The sequence below is a fragment of the Juglans regia genome, chromosome 9 (genome assembly GCF_001411555.2).
Source record: "Juglans regia cultivar Chandler chromosome 9, Walnut 2.0, whole genome shotgun sequence".
NCBI lineage: Eukaryota > Viridiplantae > Streptophyta > Magnoliopsida > Fagales > Juglandaceae > Juglans > Juglans regia.
Genome location: NC_049909.1, coordinates 15833530 through 15860726, shown reverse-complemented (window position 1 = coordinate 15860726; position 27197 = coordinate 15833530). Strand labels below are relative to the sequence as shown.

The 27197-nt window shown below is 36.5% G+C and overlaps 2 protein-coding genes across 4 annotated transcripts; both read right to left on the bottom strand.

The window, feature by feature from the left end:
* Positions 1 to 429: 429 nt before the first annotated feature.
* On the bottom strand, positions 430 to 5363 carry LOC109021694 (peroxisome biogenesis protein 19-2-like). The gene is made up of 5 exons (XM_035694182.1): positions 5180 to 5363; positions 5047 to 5095; positions 4660 to 4951; positions 1602 to 1918; positions 430 to 940 (listed from the first exon to the last, which is right to left on the bottom strand). Exons 1-5 carry the CDS (start codon positions 5217 to 5219, stop codon positions 895 to 897), a joined length of 744 nt encoding a protein of 247 aa, XP_035550075.1. The 5' UTR covers positions 5220 to 5363; the 3' UTR covers positions 430 to 894.
* A 1180-nt stretch (positions 5364 to 6543) lies between these two features.
* LOC109021692 (protein transport protein SEC16B homolog) lies at positions 6544 to 16701 on the bottom strand. 3 transcript variants are annotated; one of them, XR_002001125.2, is made up of 14 exons: positions 14644 to 16701; positions 13897 to 14217; positions 13397 to 13525; positions 13192 to 13314; positions 12900 to 13067; positions 9979 to 10104; positions 9753 to 9887; positions 9150 to 9277; positions 8951 to 9059; positions 8556 to 8873; positions 8335 to 8472; positions 7901 to 8202; positions 6959 to 7610; positions 6544 to 6877 (listed from the first exon to the last, which is right to left on the bottom strand). XR_002001125.2 is itself a non-coding variant. In XM_019004380.2 (13 exons), exons 1-13 carry the CDS (start codon positions 16252 to 16254, stop codon positions 7094 to 7096), a joined length of 4125 nt encoding a protein of 1374 aa, XP_018859925.2. In that variant the 5' UTR covers positions 16255 to 16701; the 3' UTR covers positions 6544 to 7093. The 3 variants fall into 3 exon arrangements, 2 of the variants coding, with proteins under 2 accessions (XP_018859925.2, XP_018859927.2); XM_019004380.2 differs by having other exon boundaries at positions 6544 to 7610; XM_019004382.2 differs by having other exon boundaries at positions 6544 to 7610; positions 8335 to 8466.
* Between the last annotated feature and the right edge of the window lie 10496 nt (positions 16702 to 27197).

Sequence of the window (27197 nt, the reverse complement as noted above, 5' to 3'; positions counted from 1 at the left end):
AATGATGCCCCTTTGATTCTTGTCCAGTCTTGATTTTGCCAAATTATGCCACACCTTTTTTGCCTTTTGTGATAAATTTATTAATAATAGGATTCGTTCTCATTTGATTTTGTTCATATTAAATTACAATCACATCAATTTATAAATTTATTTTTATAAAATTTCTTTATAGCTTAGACATTTCTCGATAAAATTTAAGTGGTTAAGGAGCCTTAAAAAAAAAAAGTTCATGTGTTATATTACCCCTTGTCTAAAAAAATTAAAACTAAATTTAAATCAAAATTGGTCCATTGCAAGGATATTGGATGTGTTCGGATGCACTAATGACTCACAAAGAACATCCAACTTTTCCCTATAAAAAAAATATCAACTCAGACTTGATATTCTTTCAGTTTTAGCATCCATATTCAATTTGATAGCTCAGGTGCGTTGTGAAGCATTTTTATCAGACTGTGACAAGCAATAGCCTTACTACAGTGCTTAATCATCAGCTTTCACAACTTGCAAAGTGGCGAATGCAGAGTTTTGACCCAAGAAAGTGTAAATCTATAGAAACCCCTGTAAAAGAAGAGCATGAGATGTAACGTCCTCACAAGCAAATTGCTGAACTTAGCACCCACAAAAGCCACAATTTGACTCAGGATACAACGTCAGATCAGGTACAAAGCTTGAAATGAACCGACACTGAAGCTCTGAAATTGCGGAACTCATCTTCGTCGTCGTCGTCATCATCATCATCTAGTTCTTGGAGCATAAAACAATTTATTTCCTACAAATATTCAACAAATAACAATATCCACCATATAAACGAACAGCCTGGGGTTGGGGGGACATGCCACTGGATAGAAGACATTTTTCTTTTTGATAGGTAATCACTGGATAGAAGACATTTCCTCACATTATGGAACAATTTGACTGGGAGTCGAGCATCTCTGGAGATCTGCAAAAGAGAGGTGTTGGCTTCAGTAGCTAAGACTACTGATAAAATGAGCAATGTCTACTACCACAAGATAGTGCATCTAATATCCTAACACCTCCAATTGTTGCAGAACTTTATTTTAAACATCAAGGGAAAAATACATGCCAACGAGTGAGGAATTTGGCACTAGGGGTATATGCCTCAATCCAACTAAAAGGCATGACTTCTCTCGGCCAATCTGGCATGATGGATACATGCATTTGTAGGGGTATGACACTCTTAGCCAATGGAATACTCTTACAAATTTATACTCTCACTAGGGGTATATGCCTCAATCCAACTAAAAGGCATGACTTCTCTCGGCCAATCTGGCATGATGGATACATGCATTTGTAGGGGTATGACACTCTTAGCCAATGGAATACTCTTACAAATTTGTACCTTTTTTTTTTTTCTTTCTTTACGCACACGAATAAAAGGACAAACTCCTTAAATCAAAACTAATTTCGGATTCACACTTCAGCTGAGAATATCACAAGTGTCAGCTAGTATGATGCTGGAAGAGCAATTAATTCCTGAGACTTCACACTCTCAAAGGCCTCGATAAGAGACAGCTTTGCTAATGACATTTTATATTAAATGCTCAGGTAATATTTAGTAAAATAAAAAGTAGAGCACTTACATCTGTCCAAGATTAGCTAGATCAAAATCAGGAGCAAGCTCTTGGACAATATCGTTTGGAGGCTGTCCACATTCCTGCATTTTCTGCATCAGCTCAACAACCCTGTTGAAGTTACTAGGATCATTTTCGTAAAGTTCATTTAGATCTTTTATGAGTTTATATTGGCGAGAATAACGTTCATATTCTTCTGCATTCAAGCTGGCTTTATGATCTTCCAGCCACTTTGGATATCTTTCTCCAATTTCCTTCATTGGTTCTTGAAGAATCTCCTTGGACAAAAGCTGTTGCATCATGGTCTCAACAATAGATTCCATGTCCTGGAGAAAATGCCCAAGATATTTCAAACTTTCAGAGATTATACCAAACAGTGAAACGGCATTGAACAGTGATTTGATAGAAAACACATGGAATGAATCCCAAACGTATTTGCGTGGAACCATAACTCCAACTTCTACAGCACCTGCAGGATGCAATAGCATAAAGAAAAAACATCATTCTGACTAACATAATATACTTCATAGCCTAAATCCACTTTACTCCACATAATCAAATTTCGGGTTGAAATTTTGCAACTACTGATCCAGCAAACATTCTTACTCCTCTACTTCTGGTGCAATCCAAAAAGGCTTGCTTCCTATCCCGGCCTTTCTATTTTTCAAACAACTCAAGAATCTATACTTGTGTGTATGCGAGTGTCACGAATCCAGAAATGTTTGACAAATTCGCAACAACCTATTTCTTACGATTAAATTTTTCTTCAGCTCAGATCGATGCAGTTTCAAAGTCTGACTCTCTAAGATTTCTTCGGCCACAAAATAAAGTACAAATATGGAATTAAGTCAGGAGCTGCCAGTTAGTATTTCCCATTAAAGCTAACTAGGTGTTTCTCATGTATACTACTTGTGTACCTGGGCTTTGCCTATTTCTATTAATAAAATTCCTATGATTACCTATCAAAAAAAAAAAAGTATTTCCCATTAAAGCAAAAGTTAAGCAAGCAAATTTTTTCTGCAAAGAGAAAGGGAAGAGATGAGTTATCTTGAGAATTAAAGTATCCTAAGCTTCTCTACAATATGGTTTTCATTATTTTGAGAAAATCTCATTCACTGCAAAACCCCGATTTCTTTTTTTGATAAGTAATAAGAGATTTTATTCCCAAGAATAGGCATAAGCCTAAGTACACAAGATGTATACAAAGGAAAATCTAAAACAAATTCTAGAAATTATCAACCATTACAAAAGTTTTAGCCCACAAACTCAAAGTACTAAAGAAAAAATCCCTAAGGTCTCCTAATGAACATTCTTTGTCTTCGAAGCATCTCTCATTCCTTTCAAGCCATAGACACCACATGAGACAAGAAGGAATCATCTTCCAAATATCAACAGCATTCTTGCTACCCTTCAATCCCTTCCACCCTACCAATAAATCCACCACTTCCTTAGGCATTACCCAAAGAAGACCAAACCGATTCAAAACCTCATTCCACAAGAACCTGGCCACTTCACAATGAAGAAAGAGATGATTAACAGATTCCCCATCCTTCTTGCACATGACACACCAATCAGCAATGTACATATCGGTCCTTCTAAGATTTTCAGTTGTCAACACTCTGCCCAGGGATACCACCCAACAGAAAAAAGCGACCTTGGAAGGAACTTTCACTTTCCATATGTTTTTCCAGGGGAATTCACAGCTCTTGTGACTGGTTAATATGCTGTAAAAAGAGGAAACTGAGAACTTAGAATTTCCTGCAGGAATCCGCAGCATGCTGTCCTCCCTACCTAGCATCAACTTTGAACTATGAAGTCTTTCCAGAAAAGCCTTAACATCATCCACTTCCCAGTCATTAACATCCCTAAAAAAGTTGACATTCCACTAAATATTATTGTCAATACAAAAGAAAGAATATCCCACAGCTGCATTTTGATCCCTTGCAATTCTGAAAAGACCTCATCACATCATAAGTAATCTATTTACTTTGAGCACTCTTCCACCAATGATGCGACATGAGAGCAAGATGAATAAATAACATATCAATAATAGTATTGCACAATACTACTGCAAAATCCCTAATTTCTTTTAGATAGGTAGGACTCTCTATTTGCAATATGGTTAAAAGAGTGATGCACAAGTGTGCCATCGCAATTAGCATCACACTTTTTTTCTTTTTTTACAAGCTTTTGGCACAATTACAATTGAACTCCAATCCTTTCCCTGTTTACTAAAAGGGAAAAAACTATGATTATTTAATTCCATGAGAAAGTTTATAGAAATATACCGTGAACATTCTATTTTGATTATTTAATAAATTTATACAAACTTCTCAACTCCTTACACTGCTTCAAACTTAAATTTCTCTGCCAAAACCATGACATTATCATGACCTAGGACATCTGCACTATGCTTCAAAAGTTCTAGAGTGTTACAATTGACGCTTCTTGTAATAGCTTATAAAATCCACTTCCACCAAGAAAATCTTACAATTGACACGGAACCCATGCAAATCCTTCACAACTCAACCACCAGTACGAGGCTTAACAATTAAGGGGAACAAAATCTCCCCACTCAAATCTAATGTCTTCGCTAAGGACAGCATTACACGGTGTCCAACACTGCATAACATTCAAGGAAGGTGCTAACAAAGTCTATGCTATACTCCAAGAAGAAAAAATATTATTACAAATGGAGATCCTGCAATCACTTATCTATCTAGTAAACATGCCATATGAGACTTGAGCCGTGCAATCCCATCACAACTCATCCCGTTAATGTGACACTTAACAATAAAGGGTCAACTTTTGGTTTTTTACAAACAAATTTCCATGCTATCATGTTACAAAGAACAAGCCCATAGAGTTAAAAATCATTAAATACCTGCAATATTCTTCAAACCTATTACTCACAACAAATTGGAGAAAAAAAAAATATCGTATCTCGATAAGAATTCATAATTGGTTCATAACTCAAACCGCAAGTCTCAATCAAACATTCAACCAGATAGGTTAAAAATTGACGAAGCCCAAAAGGAAACTTCACAAAAAGTTTCAAGCACATTACCTGAGACCCAGTAAGCTCTTCAAATTGCTTGACCCAATCCTCCATCATAGCATCACTGCCCAAATCATCTCCTCCGCCGGGTTTAGCACCAGTCACCGATTCAAGTCCTTTAACAGCCTCCATAGTCTGCTCTCTGAGCTTGTCAAGCGCCTCAGAAACATGAGAATCCTTGGAAACCTTTTGCTTCCCTTTTTTCTTGCTTCTCAGGTCGGGCAAACCCATGCCCAGTCCTTGAATCCCGGAGGGCAGAGTGGGTGGCCCATCTTGCTTGGTCTCTCTAGCCTCTTTATTTCTATCATAGGCAAACGAAAGAGGAATTTTCAGAGATGATAGGTGTCAAAGACCAAAACTTTGGAGAAGAGAAATTGGAGGAAAAACATATAGAACCTTTGAAGGGAAGGATTGAGGTCGAGATTTTCGAAGTCATCCAAAGCACCTGCAATCACGAGAAGTCATTCAACCTGCAATTTTCACACACAAGCGCTCGCGCACACACGCACACGGAGAGTTATGAGCTTACTATCCAGGAGTTGGTCTAAATCATCGGAGTGGTCGGCCATGGATGCACAAAACTGTAAAAGCTGTCCTTTATTTTTCACTCTCACAAAAATCTCCCACCTCGAACTCTGAAGACGCTCGCTGTCTCTCTCTCTCTCTCTCTCTTTTGGGGAATGAGATATTTGTACAAACTACAAAGACTTCAACCCAAAGAAAAGGGCAATATATATGAACCAAGGAACCCTCGTCGTTTTTCGCTCTTAAATGCCACTAACCGTCATAATAAAGACATCGGCATCGATTTGTACAAACCTGTAGCGAAATGAGTTTTACGTGATTCCGTGAACAGCCTAAGTTGTTACGTCGGCCGAACTGTTTTAGCTGTCGATTTTTGACGTAAAAGTACATAAATTTTAACGATTTAAAGGTATAAAATGTATTTATATGTGAAAATTATGTATTCTATCTCACTTCTACTTTCAATTTTGAAAGAACACATTTTTTTTTGTTTCTATCAAAAGAATTACGATGAATTTTTATTTTATTTATGACGTGAAGAAATCTCATTGAGTTAATTATTATTTTTTTTTTTTTGCAAATAACAATAAAAAAATTCTATTCATAAGCCTCACACACCACACTACTTTTTTACTATTTTTTAAATTTTTTTTCTCTTATCAAATATATAATATATGAATAATGAGTAGAAGAATTCAATTATTTTAAAAAAAATAAAACTAATTTTTTTTAAAAAAAATATGGTGTGTAGTGTATGAAACTTATAAATAGCAAAGCTCATAGCAATATATTAAGTATATGAAAAATAAACTTTACATAAAATTAAAACAAAGAAAGCTTACAGATGCTGCGCGGTTTCACAAAATAATGTTAATTATTTTATTTTGTCAACATCTTGTTACACTTGTTTTATATAACATAGTATTAAAGCGATTTTATATGGTAACAATTTAAATAAATATTATATATAACATCAACTAATGTTAATGGAATAATAAATAAAATTGAATAATATTACTCTTCATCTTAGATTTATTATTTCCAGTCCAATATATAAAGGGCTTATTATCTCAAAGAGTTCTTATACAAATCAGCAACTGTTCATCACACACCTCATACCTATAACTTCTTCATAAAATATGTAGGTATTTTTCATAAGGTATGTAGTATGAGATGATAAATAGTGACTGATGAGAAATGATTTTTCTTTATCTCGAATTATTTATACAAAAAGGGCCAATCAATCGGATTACTAGTCTTTTGACATCTGGTGCAAACTGCACTTCGTAGTTACAAACTCACATTAGACAAAAAGAGAATGGAGCACAATTCTAAAGTCTCAAAGAAAGTTCAAGTAACAGAATGGAGTCATCGTCAGGTCATTCTTATTCGAATCTTGGTGGAAACTTTCAAGCCGCAAAATCTTGGTGGTGGAAACCTCGACATCCACTTGGGACATTTGATTCAATTTTATAAAACATTAAAAATCATGCAAATTGACAAGCAAAACAACTTATTTTTGCAATTCAATACACTTACCTTTCTTCCCTTGAGAAGATATCTTTTCAGACTCTACCTACCCAGAGAGCCTTCCTATTTCTCAATAAATGAACAAATGAACTGTACAATGGTGCCGATGCAGGGTCTCTCCTTGCTTGCTGATGGGAGTATAAACTCCTGAATCCTCAAATGGTGGCTACTCCTGGCACATTCAACTTGAAATTTAGGACTATAGAAATCAGCGCCGGCAGTATAGGTAAGCTGGAAACTTTAAAGGGGTGACCTCTTTTTGTTTCTTCTCTGGAGTCGGGTTGCAGCACATACCACCATTTTGGAGAGAGATCCAGGAGGATTATACCGAGTATTCTATCGATCACAAAGAACAAAACTTCGATATTTACATCTCAACTTTGTTGGCTCAAAGTTCCACTTCATGAAGGTCATCCCCAAGACTGCCATCATTCATTGGCATACGCATCAAAGAAGGCTCATTAGGCATCAATGTCGATGGGGGCATGCCCAATACTTCCCCTAAAGGTTTTATTTCCGCTGGATTGGGAGGGCTGAATGGATCACTGAAGCTTCCACTCCAAGAAGCTGTTCGCCGAGAGTAAGGAGAGACAGAGGCCTTGCCATTTGTTGCTACTCTGCCTGGGACGTTACCCATGCTAGGGAACCTCTGCATTGTCATTGATGATGAAGGTACAGGAGATGGGAACGAGTCATTGGCATTGGATGTTGAAGGATCCTCATTGGTTGGAATTCCCTCTTGCCCATTTTCTGCAATAGCCTCCATTGTCTGTTCACCTGATGATGCTGGGGTGGGAATAAAAAACTTTGCATTTGCAGCAACAGCAGGCTTAACGGATGGCACAGACGGTGACTGGAACATGCTTGCAGGGTTTCCACCACCTTGGTTGAAGGTGTCCACGTACCTGCCAAAAGCCAGAGAATATAGTTTATCAAGCTTAAATTGTGATCTCCAATTTGTCATTGGAGAAACAAAGGAAAGATAATGGACCTTTAGATGGGGGCTGCACTCCATAGGTTTTCATACATTAAGAAGTGTAAAGAGAGCTTTCTAAGTCAATTGTTCACTTAATCTGATTTTTGATTATCACCTTGGAAGGGGTTGAACTCAACATTATTTAGTCGTGGAGGTAGCATAGTTGTTTACTTTTTTAAAGAAAAGGAAAAAGGAGAGCATAAACTTCTTTCAGGTTACCTTGAACGTACGCCCATTCTTCCCCGAGCCGAAAAGTGATTTGAGCCAGATGGAATAGATGGGATTCCTGAACTGTGCTCTGAAGGAGTAGGACTTTTATAATCTGGACTCTGATTCATCAAAGTCCCTTCTCTCTGTAATGTGGAATTCAAATTGTAATCTGACGTACCATTCTGGAAGGCTGCCATTGTCGGAGGTGGAGGAGGCAAGGCAGCTTCTTCAGCTGGGAGTTCAGCACCTTCCTCAATCCATCTCTTCAACTTTTCATCATAATAGAATTTATTCTTATCACCCAGTTTAGCCTTCAGCAGCAGTGCATAAAAAAAGAAGCCATTTATAGGGGGGCCAAGAGAAAATAAACATACTACTCAAGAAAAACAATTAAGAAAAAAATGGAGAGAAATCCAAAGAATAGCTAATTTTCAAGAGATTACCTGTCGATCTGAGCGAGGCCTTATAACTAGCCCGACAGTCTTTTGCAGCAACTGTGAGCCAAAACCAAAGCGAGCAAAGCGTGAAGCTTTGCCTTGTTTGTTTACTGAGGCCATCTCTTTTGATGAATCAACCTGTTCCTATCATGGATTAGCAAAACTTCATAAACTTTATTTAACTAGGTGAACAGATGACAAAGAGTTAGTTGGGAGATAACATATACCTGTCTTGGAGTCCTACCAAAGTCTGGCTCTGAAACACTTCTATTGGCCATTGTCATTCTATTACCACCGGCTGTCCAATCACTTATGGGCTCCATTGAAGCAGAAGGCACTAATGATGACATCGCCATTGTTGACTGACTAGACGATACTCTAGGGCCGGTTGGCTGGGGATAATGTTCATTAACTGGAACACTTCCTTGAGATGTTGATGGTGCAGGTGGTGGGAGACCCCCAACAACACGATGTGCAGTACTATCAAAAAAGTTGAGCAATTTCCCAACTAATTTTGCTGGAGCCAAATTTGTGGTGTATCCACCCTGCAAATGGAATGTTCATTGATGGATCAGCACTAGTAACTTAAGAGTCAGGAGGATACACTAATAGGACTAAGTACCTGTTGATGGGTTCTGATCCTCTCCTCAAGAGATAACACTAATTGTTTCCATGTTTCTACTTCGGGTGCTCGACCAATCTTCAAAGACTTCAATACCACTTGACAGTATCTGAGCTAACCTCACCATGTTAAACAAAAAACACATAGAACTGGACAACAAAATTCCACGAGGCATCAAAATGAAACAATTCCTACTTACTTCAAAGAGTCTGAAACCTTCCCCACTTCAGCTAGCATGTGTGCATATATGATCTTATATGGTTGAAATGGTAGCAGGACATACTGAGAGTTCCCGAGCACCTGGGAATATTCATATAACTCGGTCCTCTGTCCAATGCGAGAAAGTTTATTTTCCATAAAAAAAATAAAATAAAATAAAGCATCATTTACTAAAATTAATGCAAGGGGATGATAAGTGCTTGAGAAAATTACAAGGATGCTGGGATTGACAACCACAAGAACATCTGAGCTAAGGTTAGTCAAAGCAATAAAACAAGAAACACGAGGGTGAATCAAGCATATGGTTGACTTGAAAACAATTCTACAACGACAGTGGAAAGGCATCCAACATAAAAAGCGTAGACAACCATTTCAAGGTTATGCGTACATATACAAATAATATATAAAATGAAGCTCCACTCCAAATGTCTGATTTCAACCCTGCAATCTCCAAGAAAGTGAAACCATCTTGCAACTACTAGAATTCTGGAACTAATAAATTTGAATAAGCAAGCTCCACACAACATCAACAGAGCAAATATATTTGAAATTTTCGGAAGACAACACTAGAATCTGAAAGCACCTGAATAGCCCCTGGACTAGCATACGTTCGAGGAAATTTCCAATGATCTGCTCCAATTAGACAGAGTCTGGCACTGTCTGAATACGACTCAAAGTTTGCTTCTGCAACTAAATAGCAGATGTGCGCAGCAGTAATCTGAAACAGAACTCATCTTAGCTAAGGAATAAAATAGTTTTCCAAAAGAAAATGCAATAAAAAAAGTAAATTGCCACAAGTGAAATAGTACCTCACTTCTTTCCTTCAACAGGCAATCTCCAAGATGAATAAGTACTAGTTCATCATCTTTTGTTCTGTTTACAGTTATTACAGCCAAATTTTCCTCCCAGTCATCAAGCATAAAATTGGCTCCAATCTGTAGTTTCTCCGTGAGAAGAGTAGGTTGGTTCCAAGTCAGACGCTAACAGAATACTTTGCTTCAAGTTGTATGACAACAAGATAACTACTAGATTAGGGGTTTGAGCCCTAGGAATTGTATTGCATGAGATTTCGGGTAAAGCTTGTTTTCTGTATCCTACTGGCTTCAACAATACATATATGGGTATGATCTTGTGTATGAAAACTTGGATATAAAAAAACTACATGGGTATGTCCTAAAAACAAAATATAATTGGAACATCTTTTTTATTTTTGATAAGTAAAATATAATTGGAATATTTTGCAGGGCAAGGTGATCCAAAAAATCAATCCCCTTTTAGCTTGTCCTTAATAGGATACCATTACCTTGCTATAGTGCTACCTTTTTTTCCTTAAATACTTTAGTGCAGGTGTTCTGGGGTTGCAACCCCTCTACGCTTCTTTAACGAGATAACATTACTTATGAAACAAAATACTAAAGGAAAAATTGTCTATAACATTACTTTTTGTTATCGTCATGAAAGCACTTGGTCGGATGGTGAAGGCTGTTGTGGGTGGTGGTTTGTTATCTGGATTTTTGTCACAGTTCATGAACAGAATACATGGGTCATGGGTCAGTTTGGGTCTATTACTTTACTTCTTGTTTCCCTTTATGTTATGTAAGGAAGTGGGCCATAGAGTAGCTGGGCCTTTAGCTTGTTATTTCCTTTTATCCAGTCCGTTAGTTATTAATCTGGAGTCATGTTTTACCAAGGCTAAGGCCTTTTTCTGATGTTTGGCAAAACTCTAGCATATATGCTCCCTGTAGCTACCGAAAATAGTATTCAGAAAGTTAATGAAAATATTATTTCTCTTTCTCTTATCATCTTATTCTTTTCTTCAATGGAGGTGCTCCCCTCAAAGTGAGCAATTTCTTTGTATTTCTCTTTAAGCAACTTGAGGTGTGTTACAATTTTCAGTGGGTAATGGCACTAATGGCTCTATCTTAATCTCACATCTCCTATTTGCAGATGAAACCCTCTTATTTTGTAAAGCAGACCAGGGCTAGATTCAAAATTAACAAGCACTTTTGTTATGCTTTGAAGCCATTTCGGGGCTTAAAGTGAACCTTAGTAAGTTTGAGATGGTTGCAATGGGTGTGGTGCCTAGTCTCAATAGCCTGGCGAGCCTATTGGATTGTAAAGTGTCATCCTTGCCTATGAAATATTTGGGCCTACCGTTGAGAGCAACCTTTAAGGCTAGTGCGATTTGGGATAGGGTTGTAGAGAGTAGAGAAAAAGTTGGCTGGTTGGAAACGGTTATATTTATCGAAAGGCGGTCGACTCACCTTAATTAAGAGCACATTATCTAACATCCCCACCTATTTTTTATCTCTATTTCCTTTGCCAACAAGGGTAGCGAATAGGATTGAGAAATTATTTCGGGCATTTTTGAGGGGGGGAATGGGGGAGGAACCGAAAATCCATCTTGTTAAGTGGAAGACTGTTTGTTCCCCAAATTCGAATGGTGGCTTGGGAGTGTGCAACTTGAGGATTTTCAATACAGCTTTATTGGGGAAATGGTTATGGAGGTACCACATGGAGGGGGATTCACATCATTGATGCTAGATACGGAAGGAGGGGGGGGGGGGGGTTTGGGGCTCAATGAAGTGAGAGGGGGGGTGTTATGGTGTGGGCTTATGGAAATTTATTAGGAGGGATGGCAGAGTTTAGAAAACCACATCCATTTTGTGGCTGGAGAAGGCACCAGAATCAGGTTTTGGCAAGATACTTGGTGTGGAGATTGTGCTCTTGATAGGGCGTTCCCTGATCTCTTTCGTTTAGCAACTAACAAGGATGCCTCTGTGGCGGATCTGAGGGTATCTTCTCATGGTTCCCACCAGTGGAATGTCCTATTTGATAGAGATATTCATGATTGAGAACTGCACACTGTTTCAAAATTTTTCAGGTTGATATACTCTACGGGAAACAATACGGCACAGGGGGATAGGATGCAGTGGAGGTCCAAAGGCAGCAGGAAGATTACAGTCCGGGAGTATTACAAAATTTTGGTATCACAAAGTAATAATCCATTCCCTTGGAAGAATATTTGGAGATCTCGTGTGCCTTCTAAAGTAGCTTTCTTCGTTTAGACTGCTGCTCTTGGAAAGATTTTGATCATGGACAACTTGAGGAAGAGGGGACTCATTGTGATGGATTGGTACTACTTGTGTAAAAAGCAAGGAGAATCAGTGGGATCACTTATTATTGTATTGTGAGGTGACAAGGGTATTGTGGGATGAAATCTTTAGAAGAGTTGACGTCGCTTAGGTAATGCCTCTAAGGGTGGTTGATTTACTGGCTGGTTGGGTGGAGATTCAAGGCTGTCATCAAGTGGCAGCAGTGTGGAAGATGATTCCGTTGTGTTATGTGATGTATTTGGGCGGAACGGAATGACCATTTGCTTTGAAGATATGGGAGCGCACAATGGCGAAGCTTTAGAGTTTTTTTATACAAACTCTATTGCTTTGGTTTTCTGCTATTGTATTTAATGGGAACAATGCTCATGACTTTCTGTTCTTAATTTATCCTTCCTAGAATGTATTTAGGTGTTCTTTTGTATACTTCTTGTGTACACGGGCTATGCCTATTTCACTCATATCAATGAAATTTACTTCTTACTTATCAAAAAAAAAAAAATTGTCTATACCAAAACATATATTATTATATACTGTTAGAAAGAAAAAAGATTGTGTAACATGCATAACGTAGCTAACAATCAACTACGATGAACATTCTTAAATCCATATATCACCTTTGCAGGCTGTTGATGCATACTAAAAGCACCCAAAAGACCAGAATCAGTTGTGTTTGAAGAAAAAACTTCTGCTGGCTGCCCTGCAATTAGCAGGCATAAAGTACGGAGAGGTGATCCTGCAACCAGCTGGCGAACTGCCATTTGCTTCACAGCATCAACATAGAACTGCATTGGTCCGAGCCGACATCCCCACCCCAAAGAAGTAAAAGAAAAAGAGGAGAGATGTAAGCACAAAACTCTCACTACTTAACAAAGGCAAGCATCTGGATAGACTGAACAGGCATCAAACCTGATCACCAAGCTGTGAAGCAAGCACAAGTGCAGGTCCCCACAACTGACCTTCTAGTGCACATTGAAGAGCTTCTCTCTTTCTACCAGAAACGAGAAAATTTTGTACCTCAGAAGCAGTTGCCTGTAAAGTACATCAAAATCTATTACAAAATTGTAAAAATCGGGGGAAATGGAGGAGAAAGGCAAAGCAATTTATTGCATACCATTAGCTGTCCTTCAGAAGGCAATTTCTGCAGAAAGTGGCTAAGAGCCCCGTACTCCTTGAATTGTGCACCATTACTTTTGGCAGATGCAAAAAGTTTAGCAACTGCTAAGTCAGGAGAATCATTTTCCTATTGACAATACAGAGCAAAAATTACCAAATGCCTATTAAAATAACCCAGACTGATCTTAAAGGATGCAAACAGCTGGAAACATTCGCAACAAAAATAACGAATGATCATCCCTGCTTTTTTTTTTATAGGTAAAAAACAAATTATCCCTGCTTCTGAAAGCATTACATGAGAAAGGAACGTCATTTGGGAAATCCCTTCATTCTGATATTCAAACTTCACGTACCCTGGTTTTACAAGCTTACCAGCTCAATAGACCTCCAGTATGTTTACCGCAATTATTATCCTTGTCTATAATATTGGATATATAATAGATGCTAAAAAGTTCTCATCAAATCAAAAGCAATTATAAATGAAAAAGTTTGATTTACCTTCAAAACAACATCAGCACCAAAAGAAGATCGAAGTTTTCCATAATGCTGGCAAGCTATCCTAAGCAAAGAGAAAAGCAACCCCAATACTTTGCCTTTTTTATAATCCATGTTGGATGATTCACAGCTTGTTATCCTCTCGTCAATCCATCTGTTCAACTCTTTACTTCCAGCACTCCCACCAGCCAATGGACCTGGAAAGGATTGTTGGCACAGAGCATGAAAATAACAAGAGGCACCCAATCCAAGGCTTGAAGCATCAGTGTTTCCTAAGACAACTTCCGTCAAGTTCATAACAGAAATTGAGCCTCCTACAGGATCCTTCACATAAAACAAAAATAGATTATTAGCCCTTTCATATATGAATACTAACATGTTCCTGATTGCTAGGTCTCTCAGAGAGCTGAGAGGAAGGAAAAAAATATATTGGGGGTTTTCAAATAAATAATCCTTAAAACCTTTTTTTTTAAAGAAGGAAAAAAAATATCGTTTTTTTATCGGTTCTTAGAATTTCTTGATCAATAGGAAAAAAATATCTTGTAACCGAAGGAGCAAAAAATTCCCAAGAGTCTTATACGACAATTTGATGTTTTAACCGAAAAACTGTTTTATTGATGGGATACCAGGTCTCGACATGTATCCCAGAAAGAACAAAACTTGCAGAAATGCAGTGTTGTTTCCGTATCTCAGTCATTTGGCAACCAAAAACAGCATCAAGAAAAATAGGAAAAAATTCCAAGGCCTAACCTGGCTTCCATACGATGAGCTACTGAGAGAACTACTATATTTCATTACAATGAGTTTTCCGCCAAACCCAAACGTTACCAGAGCATGTGGAGGACGCCCAGCAGACGATCTTCCTACATTGGGAGCATAAGAAGCCTGATGGCCACTCCCAAAGGATTGCTGGGAAACATTTGCGTTTTTCTGACTGTCAAAGTAATTGTTCGAGAATTGTGTTTGGTCATCCAGCTTAGCATTTTCCTGATTGAGGTTCACAGAAACCTTCGAGCCATAAGAATTATCCAATTGCTGTTTTCCACTCAAAGTTGCAAAAGCCGCACTCTTTGGAAAAGCTTCAGCTTGCCATGCATTCAAATCCTTCTGATAATCATTGTTGTAAGCCCCAGCCCAGCTTTGATCCGCGCCTTGGCTCACAAAACCTTGTCCATAATTGTCAGTTTGAAAGTACTCACCATTTAAGCTATTACTATTCTGCTGAAAACTACCAGAGGAAACAAACCTATTCTGATGCTGCTGATCATGGGTCTGTGCGGTTGATAGAACGGAGGAAGTGTACGTATCCAAAGCGCTCCATTCTTGCGCAATTGTGTCATAATACCAGCCGGGGTACTGAGGATCAAAAACCATATGATCCGGGTACACGTTATTCCCTTGGGAAACCTGACTCCAGTTAGACACACACTCAGTCGAGCTAGTTTCAGTCACAGTTCCCACGGCTGAGGGAGCAGCTTGCTGCATGTAAGAAACCTCCGTTTTACCATCAGAAACAGCGCCCAGATCAGTTGCCGAATCACGAGCATCCGCTGCCATAGTTTCATATCCATCGACTTGATACCATTGCCCGGTATTGGGATCATACTTCCACCCAGGATAGAGATTATCCCAGTACTGGCTATCTTTAAAATCCTGCACATTCGTACTTTGTTCCATTGATGCACCATGAATTTGACTCTCCTGATAATGCGCATAATTGACCAAATTATTCATACCATCAGCTCCACAGTTTTTATTGGCCGATTCAATTTCCGGTTTGCTATTCAAGTTATCGCCCACATTTCCCGGGAAACCACTGGAATCACCTTCCAATTCATTGAAAATATCGGAGTACGATCCAAACCCTTCACTGCCATTCTGCTCCGTATCCGCGTGAAAAGAATTCCAGCCCACCTCCTTAACCCTAGAGCCCCCGGATCCGCTGCTCTTGCTCACAGTCCAATCCGGTGTTAATCCGGATCCAATCCCATCATTACTCGACTCCATTATCCTATCATGCTCAACCGAATTGGATGAAATCAATGAATTCCTCTCATCAGCGTGAGCACCCAACAACTCTGCAGCTTCATCCATGCAATCCTTCTCACTTTTCGATCCAGAATCCAACATGTTATCTTCATCGCCGCCGCGACTACCACCCCCCACATCCTCATATGGATTTCCAACCTCACCGATGCTCAAATTCGCGAACGCTTTCGCGTCGTCAGAATCATTACCGTCAGCAAACTGGGGGTTTGATCTGCTGGCGGTGGTGGAGGACTCGAACTCATCGTCCACCAATTTGTCAAAGAAATCTTCGTCCGTCTGATCCTCCACCAGGAATGGAGAATTCGAAGCCATTTAGAAAACCCTAACCCTTCCCGATCCCACCAAAATTCGAACAAATCACGGCCAATGGCCCCCGAATCTATTACGATGAAGAAGTAAAACCTCGAAACTCGAGCTGGAATGTAGACTAACCCTCGAGATCCGAAGACGAAGCACAGGATTTCACCTCAAAATCTTAGTTTCCCCGAAACCTAACCCAAAATCGAAGATATACATCCCACAAACGAACAGGATCTACGGTTTGTACCGTCGTTGCGATCCTAGAACCATAAATCAAGCAGAATGCACCAAATTTCTGCAAGTTTCTGCTTGAATTCAACGCATAGAGTTGAGGCGAAAGGAAATAATTCAAAAAAATCCAAAAATAACTTACAGATCGAGAGGAGGAGATGGCAAAGAGAAACAAAGAGAGAGGGAGAGAAAGTCTCGAGAGCAGGGGACGGGCCTCAATACCGCACCCACCAAGTGCTTCGTGTATTCCATTTTATTTTTACTTTCTTATATTTTTCTATCTTTTGTAATTATTTTTTCCTCTTTCTTATATTTAATTTATTTATTTTCCTCTACCGCCAGAAATGTTGGTGAACGATACGTGGAGGGATCGTAAAAGCCATTTTCCTTTGACTTGCCCTATCGTTTTTCTGCTTCCGCACTCTTTATTTTGTCAACAGCAATAAAATATTTTGAGAGTTTTAACTTTCAAGTAAAAAAAATAATAATAATAATAATATATTTTTTAAAATAAGTTGTATTGGAGTTCGTTAAAGTGAATAAATAAAATTAAAAAATTGTTTATATATGATTTTTTAATATAATTTTTATTTTAAAGTTTGTAAAAATTATATCAATTTTTGTGTTTTATTTGAAGTTTGTAAAATCTGTATTGATTTTTGTGTGTGAATAATAATTATGCAATAATTAAATGAAAAATTTTAAAATAAAAAAATATTTTGTACTTGAGTGATGTTCGGAAATAAAATTATTAGAAGTTTTTTAAAATTCTTATGTTTGCCAAACATCCCATAGTTGCTGACTTTTGCAATATTTAGTGCATGTTTTGCAATATTTTTAGTGTATATTTAGAATTGCAGTAAAAAATATAACTTATAACTTTAGAGAGCTTATAAATTATAGCTTAAGTAATAAGTTCTACTCGTTTGAAGATTGTTGGTGGTGATGTTACTTAGACAATTCTAGGTTTTCTAGGGAGTGGAGTTATACCTAAGTCTCTGAATCACATGCATATTGCTTTTATTCTTAAGGTAAATTATTCTCAGTCTGTTCATGATTTCAGACATATTAGCTTGTATAATGTCTTGTACAAGTTGATCTCAAAAGTATTAGCTAATAGGATGAAGAATGTTCTGTCAAGTGTCATATCTTGGAATCAAAGTGTTTTTATTCTTAGTAGGTTAATTACAAATAATATTATAGTTGCATATGAATTATTTCATACTATGAAATCAAGACAGTGGGGCAAGGAGGACAATATGGCTATCAAGTTGGACATGTCAAAAACTTATGATAGAGTCGAGTGTGATTTTTTAGAAGCTATGATGGTGAAACTTGGTTTTGGTTTGAAATAGACAAAATTAATTATGGAGTGTGTTTGCCCCGTGAGCTATTATGTCATTGTGAATGGGATGACAGGTGATACCATTTTGCCTTTAAAGATGATTGAGACAAAGTGATCCCTTATCACCTTACATGTTTCTACTATGTGCTGAGGCTCTTAGCACCTTATTACAACAAGTTGAGGCAAAATGGGATATTAAGGGGTGGTAGTGATAAGGGGAGGTTTAAAGATTAGTCATCTTCTTTTTGCTGACGATTGTGTTATTTTTTGTAGAGCAAAGCAGGAAGAATGGTATAATGTCAACAATATCCTTAGAAGATATGAAAGGGCATCAGGCCAGGCTCTCAACAAGCAGAAAACTTCTATTCTTTTCAGCTCAAACACCAAAGCAGCAACCAGGGATTTTATTTCTCAATAAACTGATGGTGTGATGTGCAATAATTATGATAGATATTTGGGTTTGCCTACAGTGGTAGGGAAGTCTAAATACAACACTTTTAGAGGTCTTAAGGAGAAGATATCGAAGAGGATTAATAGTTGGAAGAATGAACTTCTTTCAACAATAGGTAAGGAAAATCTCATTAAATGTATATTGTAAGCTATTCCTGCATACACTATTGAATGTTTTTAAATTACCTGGAAAGCTATGTAGGGAGATTGAAGCTATCTTGTCTCGATTTTGGTGGAGTTGCAACAAGTCTGATAAAGGAGTTCATTGGAGAAACTGGGCTAAGTTAGGTGCTGTAAAATCAAAGGGAGGTTTGACCGTCAGGGATCTTGAGAGTTTTAATAGTGCTTTGCTTGTAAAACAATGATGGAGATTTATTCAAGAGCCTGCTTCTTTGGTAGCTCGAATTTACAAGGAAAAGTATTTTCAGAAGAAACAGTTGCTAGAGGCTAAGTTGGGAAACTGTCCATCCCATATTTGGAGAAGCTTATGATCAGTCTTGGATTTGTTGAAGGAGGGACTTGTTTGAAGGGTAGGGAATGGAAAGAGCATACACATTTGGAAAGATATTGGATTCCTAGTCATCTTACCTATCAAGTTCAATCTCCCATTAACACTTTGAATTTTGAGACAAAAGTGTCTGCATTAATTGATGAAGATAGTAAGCTGTGGAAAAGAGATATGGTAGAAATAGTTTTTAATAAGGAGGAAGCTATCTGTAGTATCCCCATCAATATTAAGGGAGCTAATGATAAATTAATTTGATGTAAATCAGCTAAAGGGACATACACGATGAAAAGTGCTTATTTTGTGGATTTCATGAAAAAATGGCAAAAAGCAAGAGAAACTTCTAGTGCAGATAAGGAAGATGAGCAATGGAGAAAGATATGGCAAATTGAAGTCCCGAGTAAAGTGAAGTAATTGATTTGGAAAGCTCTCAACAATATTCTACCTACCCGAGTCAATTTGCATAAGAAGAAAATAGTGGAGAGTAGCATGTGTCCTATATGTCACAGGGAGGAGGAGACAGTTATTCATGCCCTGTGGAGTTGCCCTGCAGTTACAGATGTTTGGACTGAAGAGCTAAGTCCTGTAAAAAAATGGCAGAGCAGTGCTGTGGATTTTATGCAATTATGGTCTGATTGTATACTTGTCTAACTATAGATAAACTTGAGTTGGTTTCAGCTGCTTTTCATAAGTTATGGTCTAGAAGAAATACCTTTGTCTTTGAAGATAAGTTTAGAAGTCCAATTGTAGTTATGAAAATGGCAGTGGATAAACTTGAAGCATTTAAACTAGTTCAATAGAAGGTTCAGTGCAAAGTAATGAGGGAGGTAACAGGAGGGGAAAGACTGTGCTAGAAAAAGCTAGTTAGTCCTTATTACAAACCTAATTTTGACGCTACTTTCGACAATAAGAAGATGGGCATTGGCATAGTAATCAGGGATAGTAATGGAGAATTAATGGTGACATTAAGTGCACCCAGAGATAATGTCAGTTCAATTTTCCTTGTTGAATGTTATGCTATGAACAAAGCGTTGAGTTTGTGTGAAGAGTTGGGGCTAAGGCAAGTTGTTTTTGAAGGGGATGCAAAGGCAATGTTGGATGATGTGAAGTCTGAGTCTGAAAATACTTCTTGGATGGGTCGAGTGGTTGTAGACACGAAGAAAATATTATCTACTCAACCTTCATGGTTCACGTCATTCACTTAATGAGATGGAAATGTTGTTGCACATGTTTTTGCCAAATTGGTTATTAAGGCATATACTGAGTTTATTTGGATAGAGGAGGGACCTCCTGAGGTCTCTCATCTTATTTTGAAAGATAAGTCTTGTGATGGTTAGAGTTATGGAATGAAGATGATCTTCTTTTATCAAAAAACAAAAAAGTAATAAGTTTTACTATTAAAGAATTATTTACTGTTTGGTAACCATATGTTTAAAGTACTTTCAAGCATATTATATTTTTTTGGAAACAAGTTTAAAAAGTACTTTTTGAGGTAGAAATAATGATCATTGATCTTTGAAAGATTATGGCCAAATCTTTAAAATTTTGAAAGTTATAATTATCTGAAAATTGTATGGGTATTTTTGCTCATTAATAGTATTTTTAAAATTTAAACTACATTCCGGATTATCCGGAAAAACGTTTTTTATTTTCCTCAAACGTACTTTTTAACTTATTTGATATTAAAAAGTACTTTAATATGTAATACCCAAACAACTTAATTTTTCTATTAAAAAGATTTTAAACTATTTAAGCACTTTTTAAGACTCATAACGCAATCTCAAACAGGCTCTTAATAAACTATATTAAATGTTTAAAAATATAGGCCTCGCTAAGAGTTTCTTGGTGTCTAGTTCTACATGGACAATGCTAGGGGATCGAGAATGGTGCCCCTACATTGTACCGACAAGTATAAATAAATTTTTTTTTATTTTTTAACCATTTTTTGAAAAACAAAATAAAAATTTACTGATTGTCACTTACTTAACCATTAATTAAAAATATAAAAATGACAATCAATCACAATTATCGGTCTAAGTAGCATTTTATGTTCCACATTCCCATCGAATGACTCCACATTTCAACTATCAAATAAGTTACACCCTATTGCTAATGCGCGTGACTCTCACACACCACTACTTATTACTATCACAGAATTTTTGGCCAGTAGCTTCAATGCTTTATTTTGTAGAATTATGAAGAACGAAGATGAAAGAAAACTGGGCAGAGATTCAATAATATAGTGACACTCCTATGATGATATTTCCCTACAAGTTGGTGATGGACAAAGGGGAATAAAGTGCCTTTATTGTGCACAAATGGTCCCTAGTTATAGACCATGAGGCACTGATTGACGAGGGATACAACTTTTTGATTAAATTAAAGGGTTGTGTCTCTTGATACTTTCTAAACCATCACTCCCATGAGCTATGTGAACCATAACTATGGAGAGAGTGTCATTCCAAGGGTACACCATTTGGTTATCACATCCTTTAGAATAACACATGCTTTATTTTTTCGAGAGTTAAATCCACATGCTTCATCACCCAACCATGCAAGAAAGGCAAGGGCAACTTATTGGGTATATGCTAGCTGCCTATGGCCCTACACTAAGTAATCCTCTAAGATTGTACCATATAATTCTAGACAGTCCACTCAAAAGCTAACACTGCCTCCCAACTTACAATATTGGGATCGTGTGATCGAAATAGAAAACTAACAACAATCCTCAGTACACTGCAACATCAACTTTGGAGGGAACATGTATTGAAAATGATGTTAACACTCCGTATCAGGCTGGGCCTAACTCATCCCTGGGAGGCCTAGCGGCCAAAGCATAATCAGCCCACTAATCAGGATAAGAAGAGGAAGGCTTAGAGCTAGTGTGGGAAGAGATTTGATGTGGGAGAATGATACAACATTTGCAATGACACGGCATTGCGCTCACACACAACAATAGAGCAACATTGCATTAATGGATTAGATACGGGATGCGGATTGGGATCACTACGAGGGCCCTGCCTCTAACACAAAGTATGGATGATGACTGCACTTAGGGCTGCAAACGGGCCGGTCCGGTTCGGCGATGGACCGAAAATTTTCGGTCCATTATTTTTCCGGACCGGACCGAACCGAACACCCAAAGGGACCGGACCGGACCGATACGGTCCGGTCCAGTCGATACGCCCTCTTTTTTTAAAAATAATTAATAAAAAAATTTATTTAAAATACTAAATTAAATTAAATGACTTATTAATGTAGATTATGTAACAAACTCAATAAAAAAATATTTTATATGGTCAATGATAATAAATTAGATGAAAATTATATTATTAATTTATATAATTACTATATAATTAACTAATTGATATTATATATTTATTAATTCATAGAATATTAACAAGTGTTAATAGTATATTTAAAATTTTATATTGTTAATAGTGATAGGTTAAATGAAGATATATATAAAATATTGTTAATTTATAGAATATTAACAAGAATTAATAATATATTTAAAAATTTATATTATTAATTGTACAATTATTATATATAAAAAATATTTTTTTTTTAATTTTTCATTCGGTCCGATCCGGTCCGAAAAAACTGTGGACCGTGGACCGGACCGAATGATTTCGGTCCTCTAAAATATGGACCGGACCGGACCGGTCTAAGTCTCGGTCCGGTCCGGTCCGGACTGAAACGGTCGGTCCGGTCGGTCCGTTCGGTCCGACCGGACCGTTAATCACCCCTAACTGCACTCACCCACCTGCGACACAGAACACGACCTGAGGGGGCCATACCTCATTAAAAACAACGGCACAGTACCCAGTACGGAGGATAGGTGCCCCCTGACACAGTATGCGGGGATCTTAGCAAGAAGTATAAAAGCCAAATCTTAGATTAAAATTTAGACTTACACACTCTTACATATAAAAAACTCTCTAAGAACAATGTACTAATTTAGGTATCAGAGGTGTTTCACCAACCCCAAACCCTCACATTCCTTGTGTCGCATGAGACCAAGCCCAGTTACTGGTGTGCGAAACATATTGTTAACATATGTAATGCTACTTTGGCCATATGAAATTTACTGTTCAAATAACCATTTTCATGTGGCACTACCATATGATGCAATGTGCTTTAGATTAAAAAAATAAAAATAAAAAATAAAATAAAAAAAAAACCTCTTTTAAAGAGGAAGACTAAAACCCTAGGTTCCTGGTTCCTTAAAGTTTTAGTCTTCCTCTTTTATATTTTTTGACCTCCTTCTATTTTGAATTTTTTTTTTTAAGAGGAAGACCGAAACCCTAGGTTCCCTTTACCACTTTTATTTTTATTTTTTTTAATAAACCATGTGATACCACATGTGGTGCCAAGAGTACTCATCTGGTGCCATGTGGCAGCAGATGACCTAGTAGTAATACTCAAAATAAAATCTGAAGACTTCCCTCCAAGGCAAGATATACATGTTGGTTTTTCAACTTAGAAATGATTAAAATATTTGATGTAAAGTGAAAATAATGTAAACCATTACTATTGTTCAATGTATCGGTTCGGTTATATAGATTTAAATGAAAATGTGTCTTAGTACTTGAACCAATATATGCCTCTTGGGGATATGAGCCTTAACCTCTTTCCAACCAAACAAATGGTTATGTCCTTTGGTGAATTAGAAACATTTTCAATGTATTCTCTAATATTTGAGAAGTTGTGACTTCTCAAAAGTGCTCCTTCATTTAAGTTGTGACTTTTCACAAGTACCATTTCATTTATGTGATGTGACTTTTCACATGTATCATTTCATTTAAATAAGTTGTGACTTTTCACAAGTGTCTTTTTACATGTACCCGTTCATTTAAATAAGTTGTGACTTATCAAAAATGCCATTTTGTTCTCTATAAATAGGAAACCCCACCCACAAATTCATTAATCTCCAAATTCTCTACAAAAATTAGAAAAACATTTCCTCTTTCTTTTTGTCTTTCTTTTATTGGGCTTTGGCTATTTTATATCGAGTTCGAGGATTTCCTTTTGTGTGTACCAACGAGGAGATTAATGGGAACCGATGTTGTTGTATCTTGTAAGTAGACTATCAAGAAGCCTAGTGCATGTTTATAATTAGAGGCAGCAAAATCTACAGTAAGGAAAGCTTCTATCACAACGTGCCTCAACACCGGGTTCTCTCTTTCAAATTTATTCTTGTTATTTTACATATTTTCTAGTTTACAAAGAGTTTCAAAATATTTCTCAACAATCTTAAATTAGAATCTCTTTGTTAAACTAGATGTGTGTTTTAATTGTTTGGTTGCCTCCATGATTTCAAACGAACCAATTGCATTCGAGAAATTTGGATGAGTCAGTTTTAAGCGTTGGCAAGAAAATATAAAAATCTTTCTTACAATGCTTGGATTATATTTTGTTATTGAAAATGATCCTCCTTTCGATGATTGACATGAGCCCGCACGTACTATTGAATTGCAAACATGTGCAGAAAAAGATCATTTGTGTAGATGTAGGATTTTAAATCGTTTAAGTAATACATTTTTTATGTTTATCTACACATTAAATCTGCCAAAGATATTTGGAATGCTCTTGATAAGAAATATGGTGTACAATATGCCGGAATGGATAAGTAAACTGCAAGCAAATTTCTTGGTTTCAAGATGGATGATTTCAAATATGTGGTAGAGTAAGCTCATGAGTTAACTATTCTTTACCATGAATTGGGCCAACGGGGAATAGATATTACCGAGTGTCTCCAAGTTGCTTGTACAATAGACAAGTTGTCTCCTTCATGGAAGAATTTTGGTCTATCTCTTAAATATAAGATTGAAGATATGACTATGGAAACCTTAATATCTGCCATTAGGATCCAAGAACAACACCTGGGCAATGATCTCATCCCACCATTGATTTCTGATTTTCAGTTTAAAACAAATATTGTAGAATGCCATAAAATATATAAGAACCCATTACATCAAGAGTCCAAATTCAATAAGAGTAAAACTAATTATAGGAATAATTTGAAACCAAAATCCTATATTAACAAAGATGATAAGAGACCCATTTGTTTTAATTGTAACAAACCAGGTCACTTGGCCAAAAATTGTCGCTATAAGAAGAGAAAATATCAAGGCAATGAACAACTAAGATCGCCTAACCTACAGGCTCATATGGTGCTTTCCGAGACTGACTTTGTTGGAACCAATGAACGGTATGTAACCATAAGTCTCCAAATTTATCTGGCTTGTAGTGCTACTGATTGGATAGTAGAAACAGAAGCCAATGTACATGTCACTTCTAACCGAAATATTTTTTCAACATATCAGGACACAAGCGGCATGAAAGTGACGATGGGTAACTCCACCTTTGCACAAGTATTTGGAGTAGGAAAAATTGAACTCAAACTAACTCTGAAATTACTTTTCCTTTAGAAGAAGTATTTTACGTACCAGAGGCAAGGAGAAACCTAATTAGTGGATCTTTACTTAGTGGGATATGCTACACATTATTATTTCAATCCAATAAAGTTATTGTAACTAAATATGGGTCATTTGCAGGGAAAGTCTATGTGAGTGGTGGTTTGTTTGTAATAAATATTCAAAATAACGTAGAAGACAAATTTGATTCTAATAATAAATTTATATTTTCTACATGTTCCTCTTCAATAGGGCATGTTAAATTAGGCCATGTTAATTATCATAATGTTAAAAAAATGATGGATTATTCCTAAAGTTCCTGTTGATTTGGATGAAAAATATTTAATCTGTGTTCAATCAAAACAGCCTAGAAAACCATTTAAATCTGTTATAAGAAATTCATCGCTACTTGAATTAATTCATAGTGATGGTTGTTATTTATATGATGTCTCTTCTAAATGTGGTAATAAATACTTCATTACTTTTATAGATGATATGTCCAAATTTTGTTATGTTTACTTGATAAAAATAAAAGATGAATCATTTAGTAAATTTGTCATCTATAAAACTGAAGATGAAAACCAATTGGAGAGAAAGATTAAAATTATCAGGTCTGATAGAGGAGGTGAATGCTCCTCTAATCATTTGGTTCAATACTGTGAAGAGAATGATATTATACATGAGGAAACCGCTCCATATTCTCCTCAATCCAATAATGTTTCTAAAAGGTAAAATATAACCTTGATATATATGGTGAAGCAATACTTGCATCTTATTTTATCTTGAATAGAGTACCATTTAAGGGATCTGACAAGACACCATATGAACTCTGGAATGGTAGAATACTCAATATTGATTTCTTTAGAATTTGAGGTTTTGCAAATGTTAATGTTCCAAAAATTAAGAAAAAGAAATTAGGTCCCAACACAGTAGATGCAGTATTCATTGGGTGTGCTAGACATAGTTCTGCATATAGGTTTTTTATTATTAAATCATAAGTCCAAGGTATTGATCCCAACACCATCATGGAGTCTACTAATGCAACATTCTTTGAAGATCTATTTCCTTTTAAAATTAAGTTAAAGAGATCTTTACCTACAGTAAATTTTCCTTCCACCAGTAGTCAACCTATCATTATATCTAATCCTAATAGTGTATCTGGATTAGAAAATGAACTTGGAAGAAGAAAACGAGTTAGAAATGAAAAGGATTTTGGACATGATTTTTAGACTTATTCTATGGAAGAAGACCCATTGACTTTCAAGGATGTCATACTTTCCATTGATTCTACTTTTTGAAAAGAAGCAGTAAATAGTGAGATAGAATCTCTTAAGACTAATGGCTAGGGGTGTAACCGGTCCGGTTTTGGATAAAATCTAAGACCGAACCGGTATGTACCGGTTTTGTATTTTTCAAAACCGATTACGCACCGGTTATCCTCCTAAACCGGTACTTCTGGTTTTACCGGTTTCCGGTCCAGTCCGGTCCGGTTTTTCGATTTTTTTAAAATGTAAATTTCACAATTTGTCATTAAAAATTTGTTTATAAAAAAAAATTGATTTAAAAAAAAACTGTTTTATACTTTTATTAATATATTAGACTATATAATAGTATTAATATTAGATTATTGATATAGTTATAAATTATATATTAGTATTAGTTATAAACTTTTAGTGATTTAGTATTAACATTTTATGTAATAATTTATAAATTATAATAAAAAATTATTTCATATATGAATATATATGTTATATATAAAATTTCACATAAAAATTTATAATTATACATTATATAGAAAACTTATATATATTAATATTTAATATATATAAAATATTTTGTATAAAACTTATATATAAAAATATTATTTTTTTATTTTTTTTAATCAACCGGTCCGGTCCAAAAAATCCCGGAACCGGCCGGTTTTTACGTTTTAAAAACCGGTTCCCGACCGGACCGGTTCAAAACTGGTAAAACCGGTCCGGTTCGGTTCGGTTTTCCGGTTTGA

Excerpts from the sequence above, each read along its gene's own strand:
- LOC109021694 (XM_035694182.1), bottom strand. The coding sequence starts at position 5,219 with ATGGCCGACCACTCCGATGATTTAGACCAACTCCTGGATA. Across the intron at positions 4,952-5,046 it reads CTCAATCCTTCCCTTCAAAG|AAATAAAGAGGCTAGAGAGA; the intron begins GTTCTATATGTT and ends TGCCTATGATAG. Across the intron at positions 1,919-4,659 it reads AAGAGCTTACTGGGTCTCAG|GACATGGAATCTATTGTTGA; the intron begins GTAATGTGCTTG and ends CATTTTCTCCAG.
- LOC109021692 (XM_019004380.2), bottom strand. The coding sequence starts at position 16,254 with ATGGCTTCGAATTCTCCATTCCTGGTGGAGGATCAGACGGACGAAGAT. Across the intron at positions 13,526-13,896 it reads GTGCTGATGTTGTTTTGAAG|GAAAATGATTCTCCTGACTT; the intron begins GTAAATCAAACT and ends TATTGTCAATAG. Across the intron at positions 9,060-9,149 it reads AAGGTTTCAGACTCTTTGAA|ATACTGTCAAGTGGTATTGA; the intron begins GTAAGTAGGAAT and ends AGGTTAGCTCAG.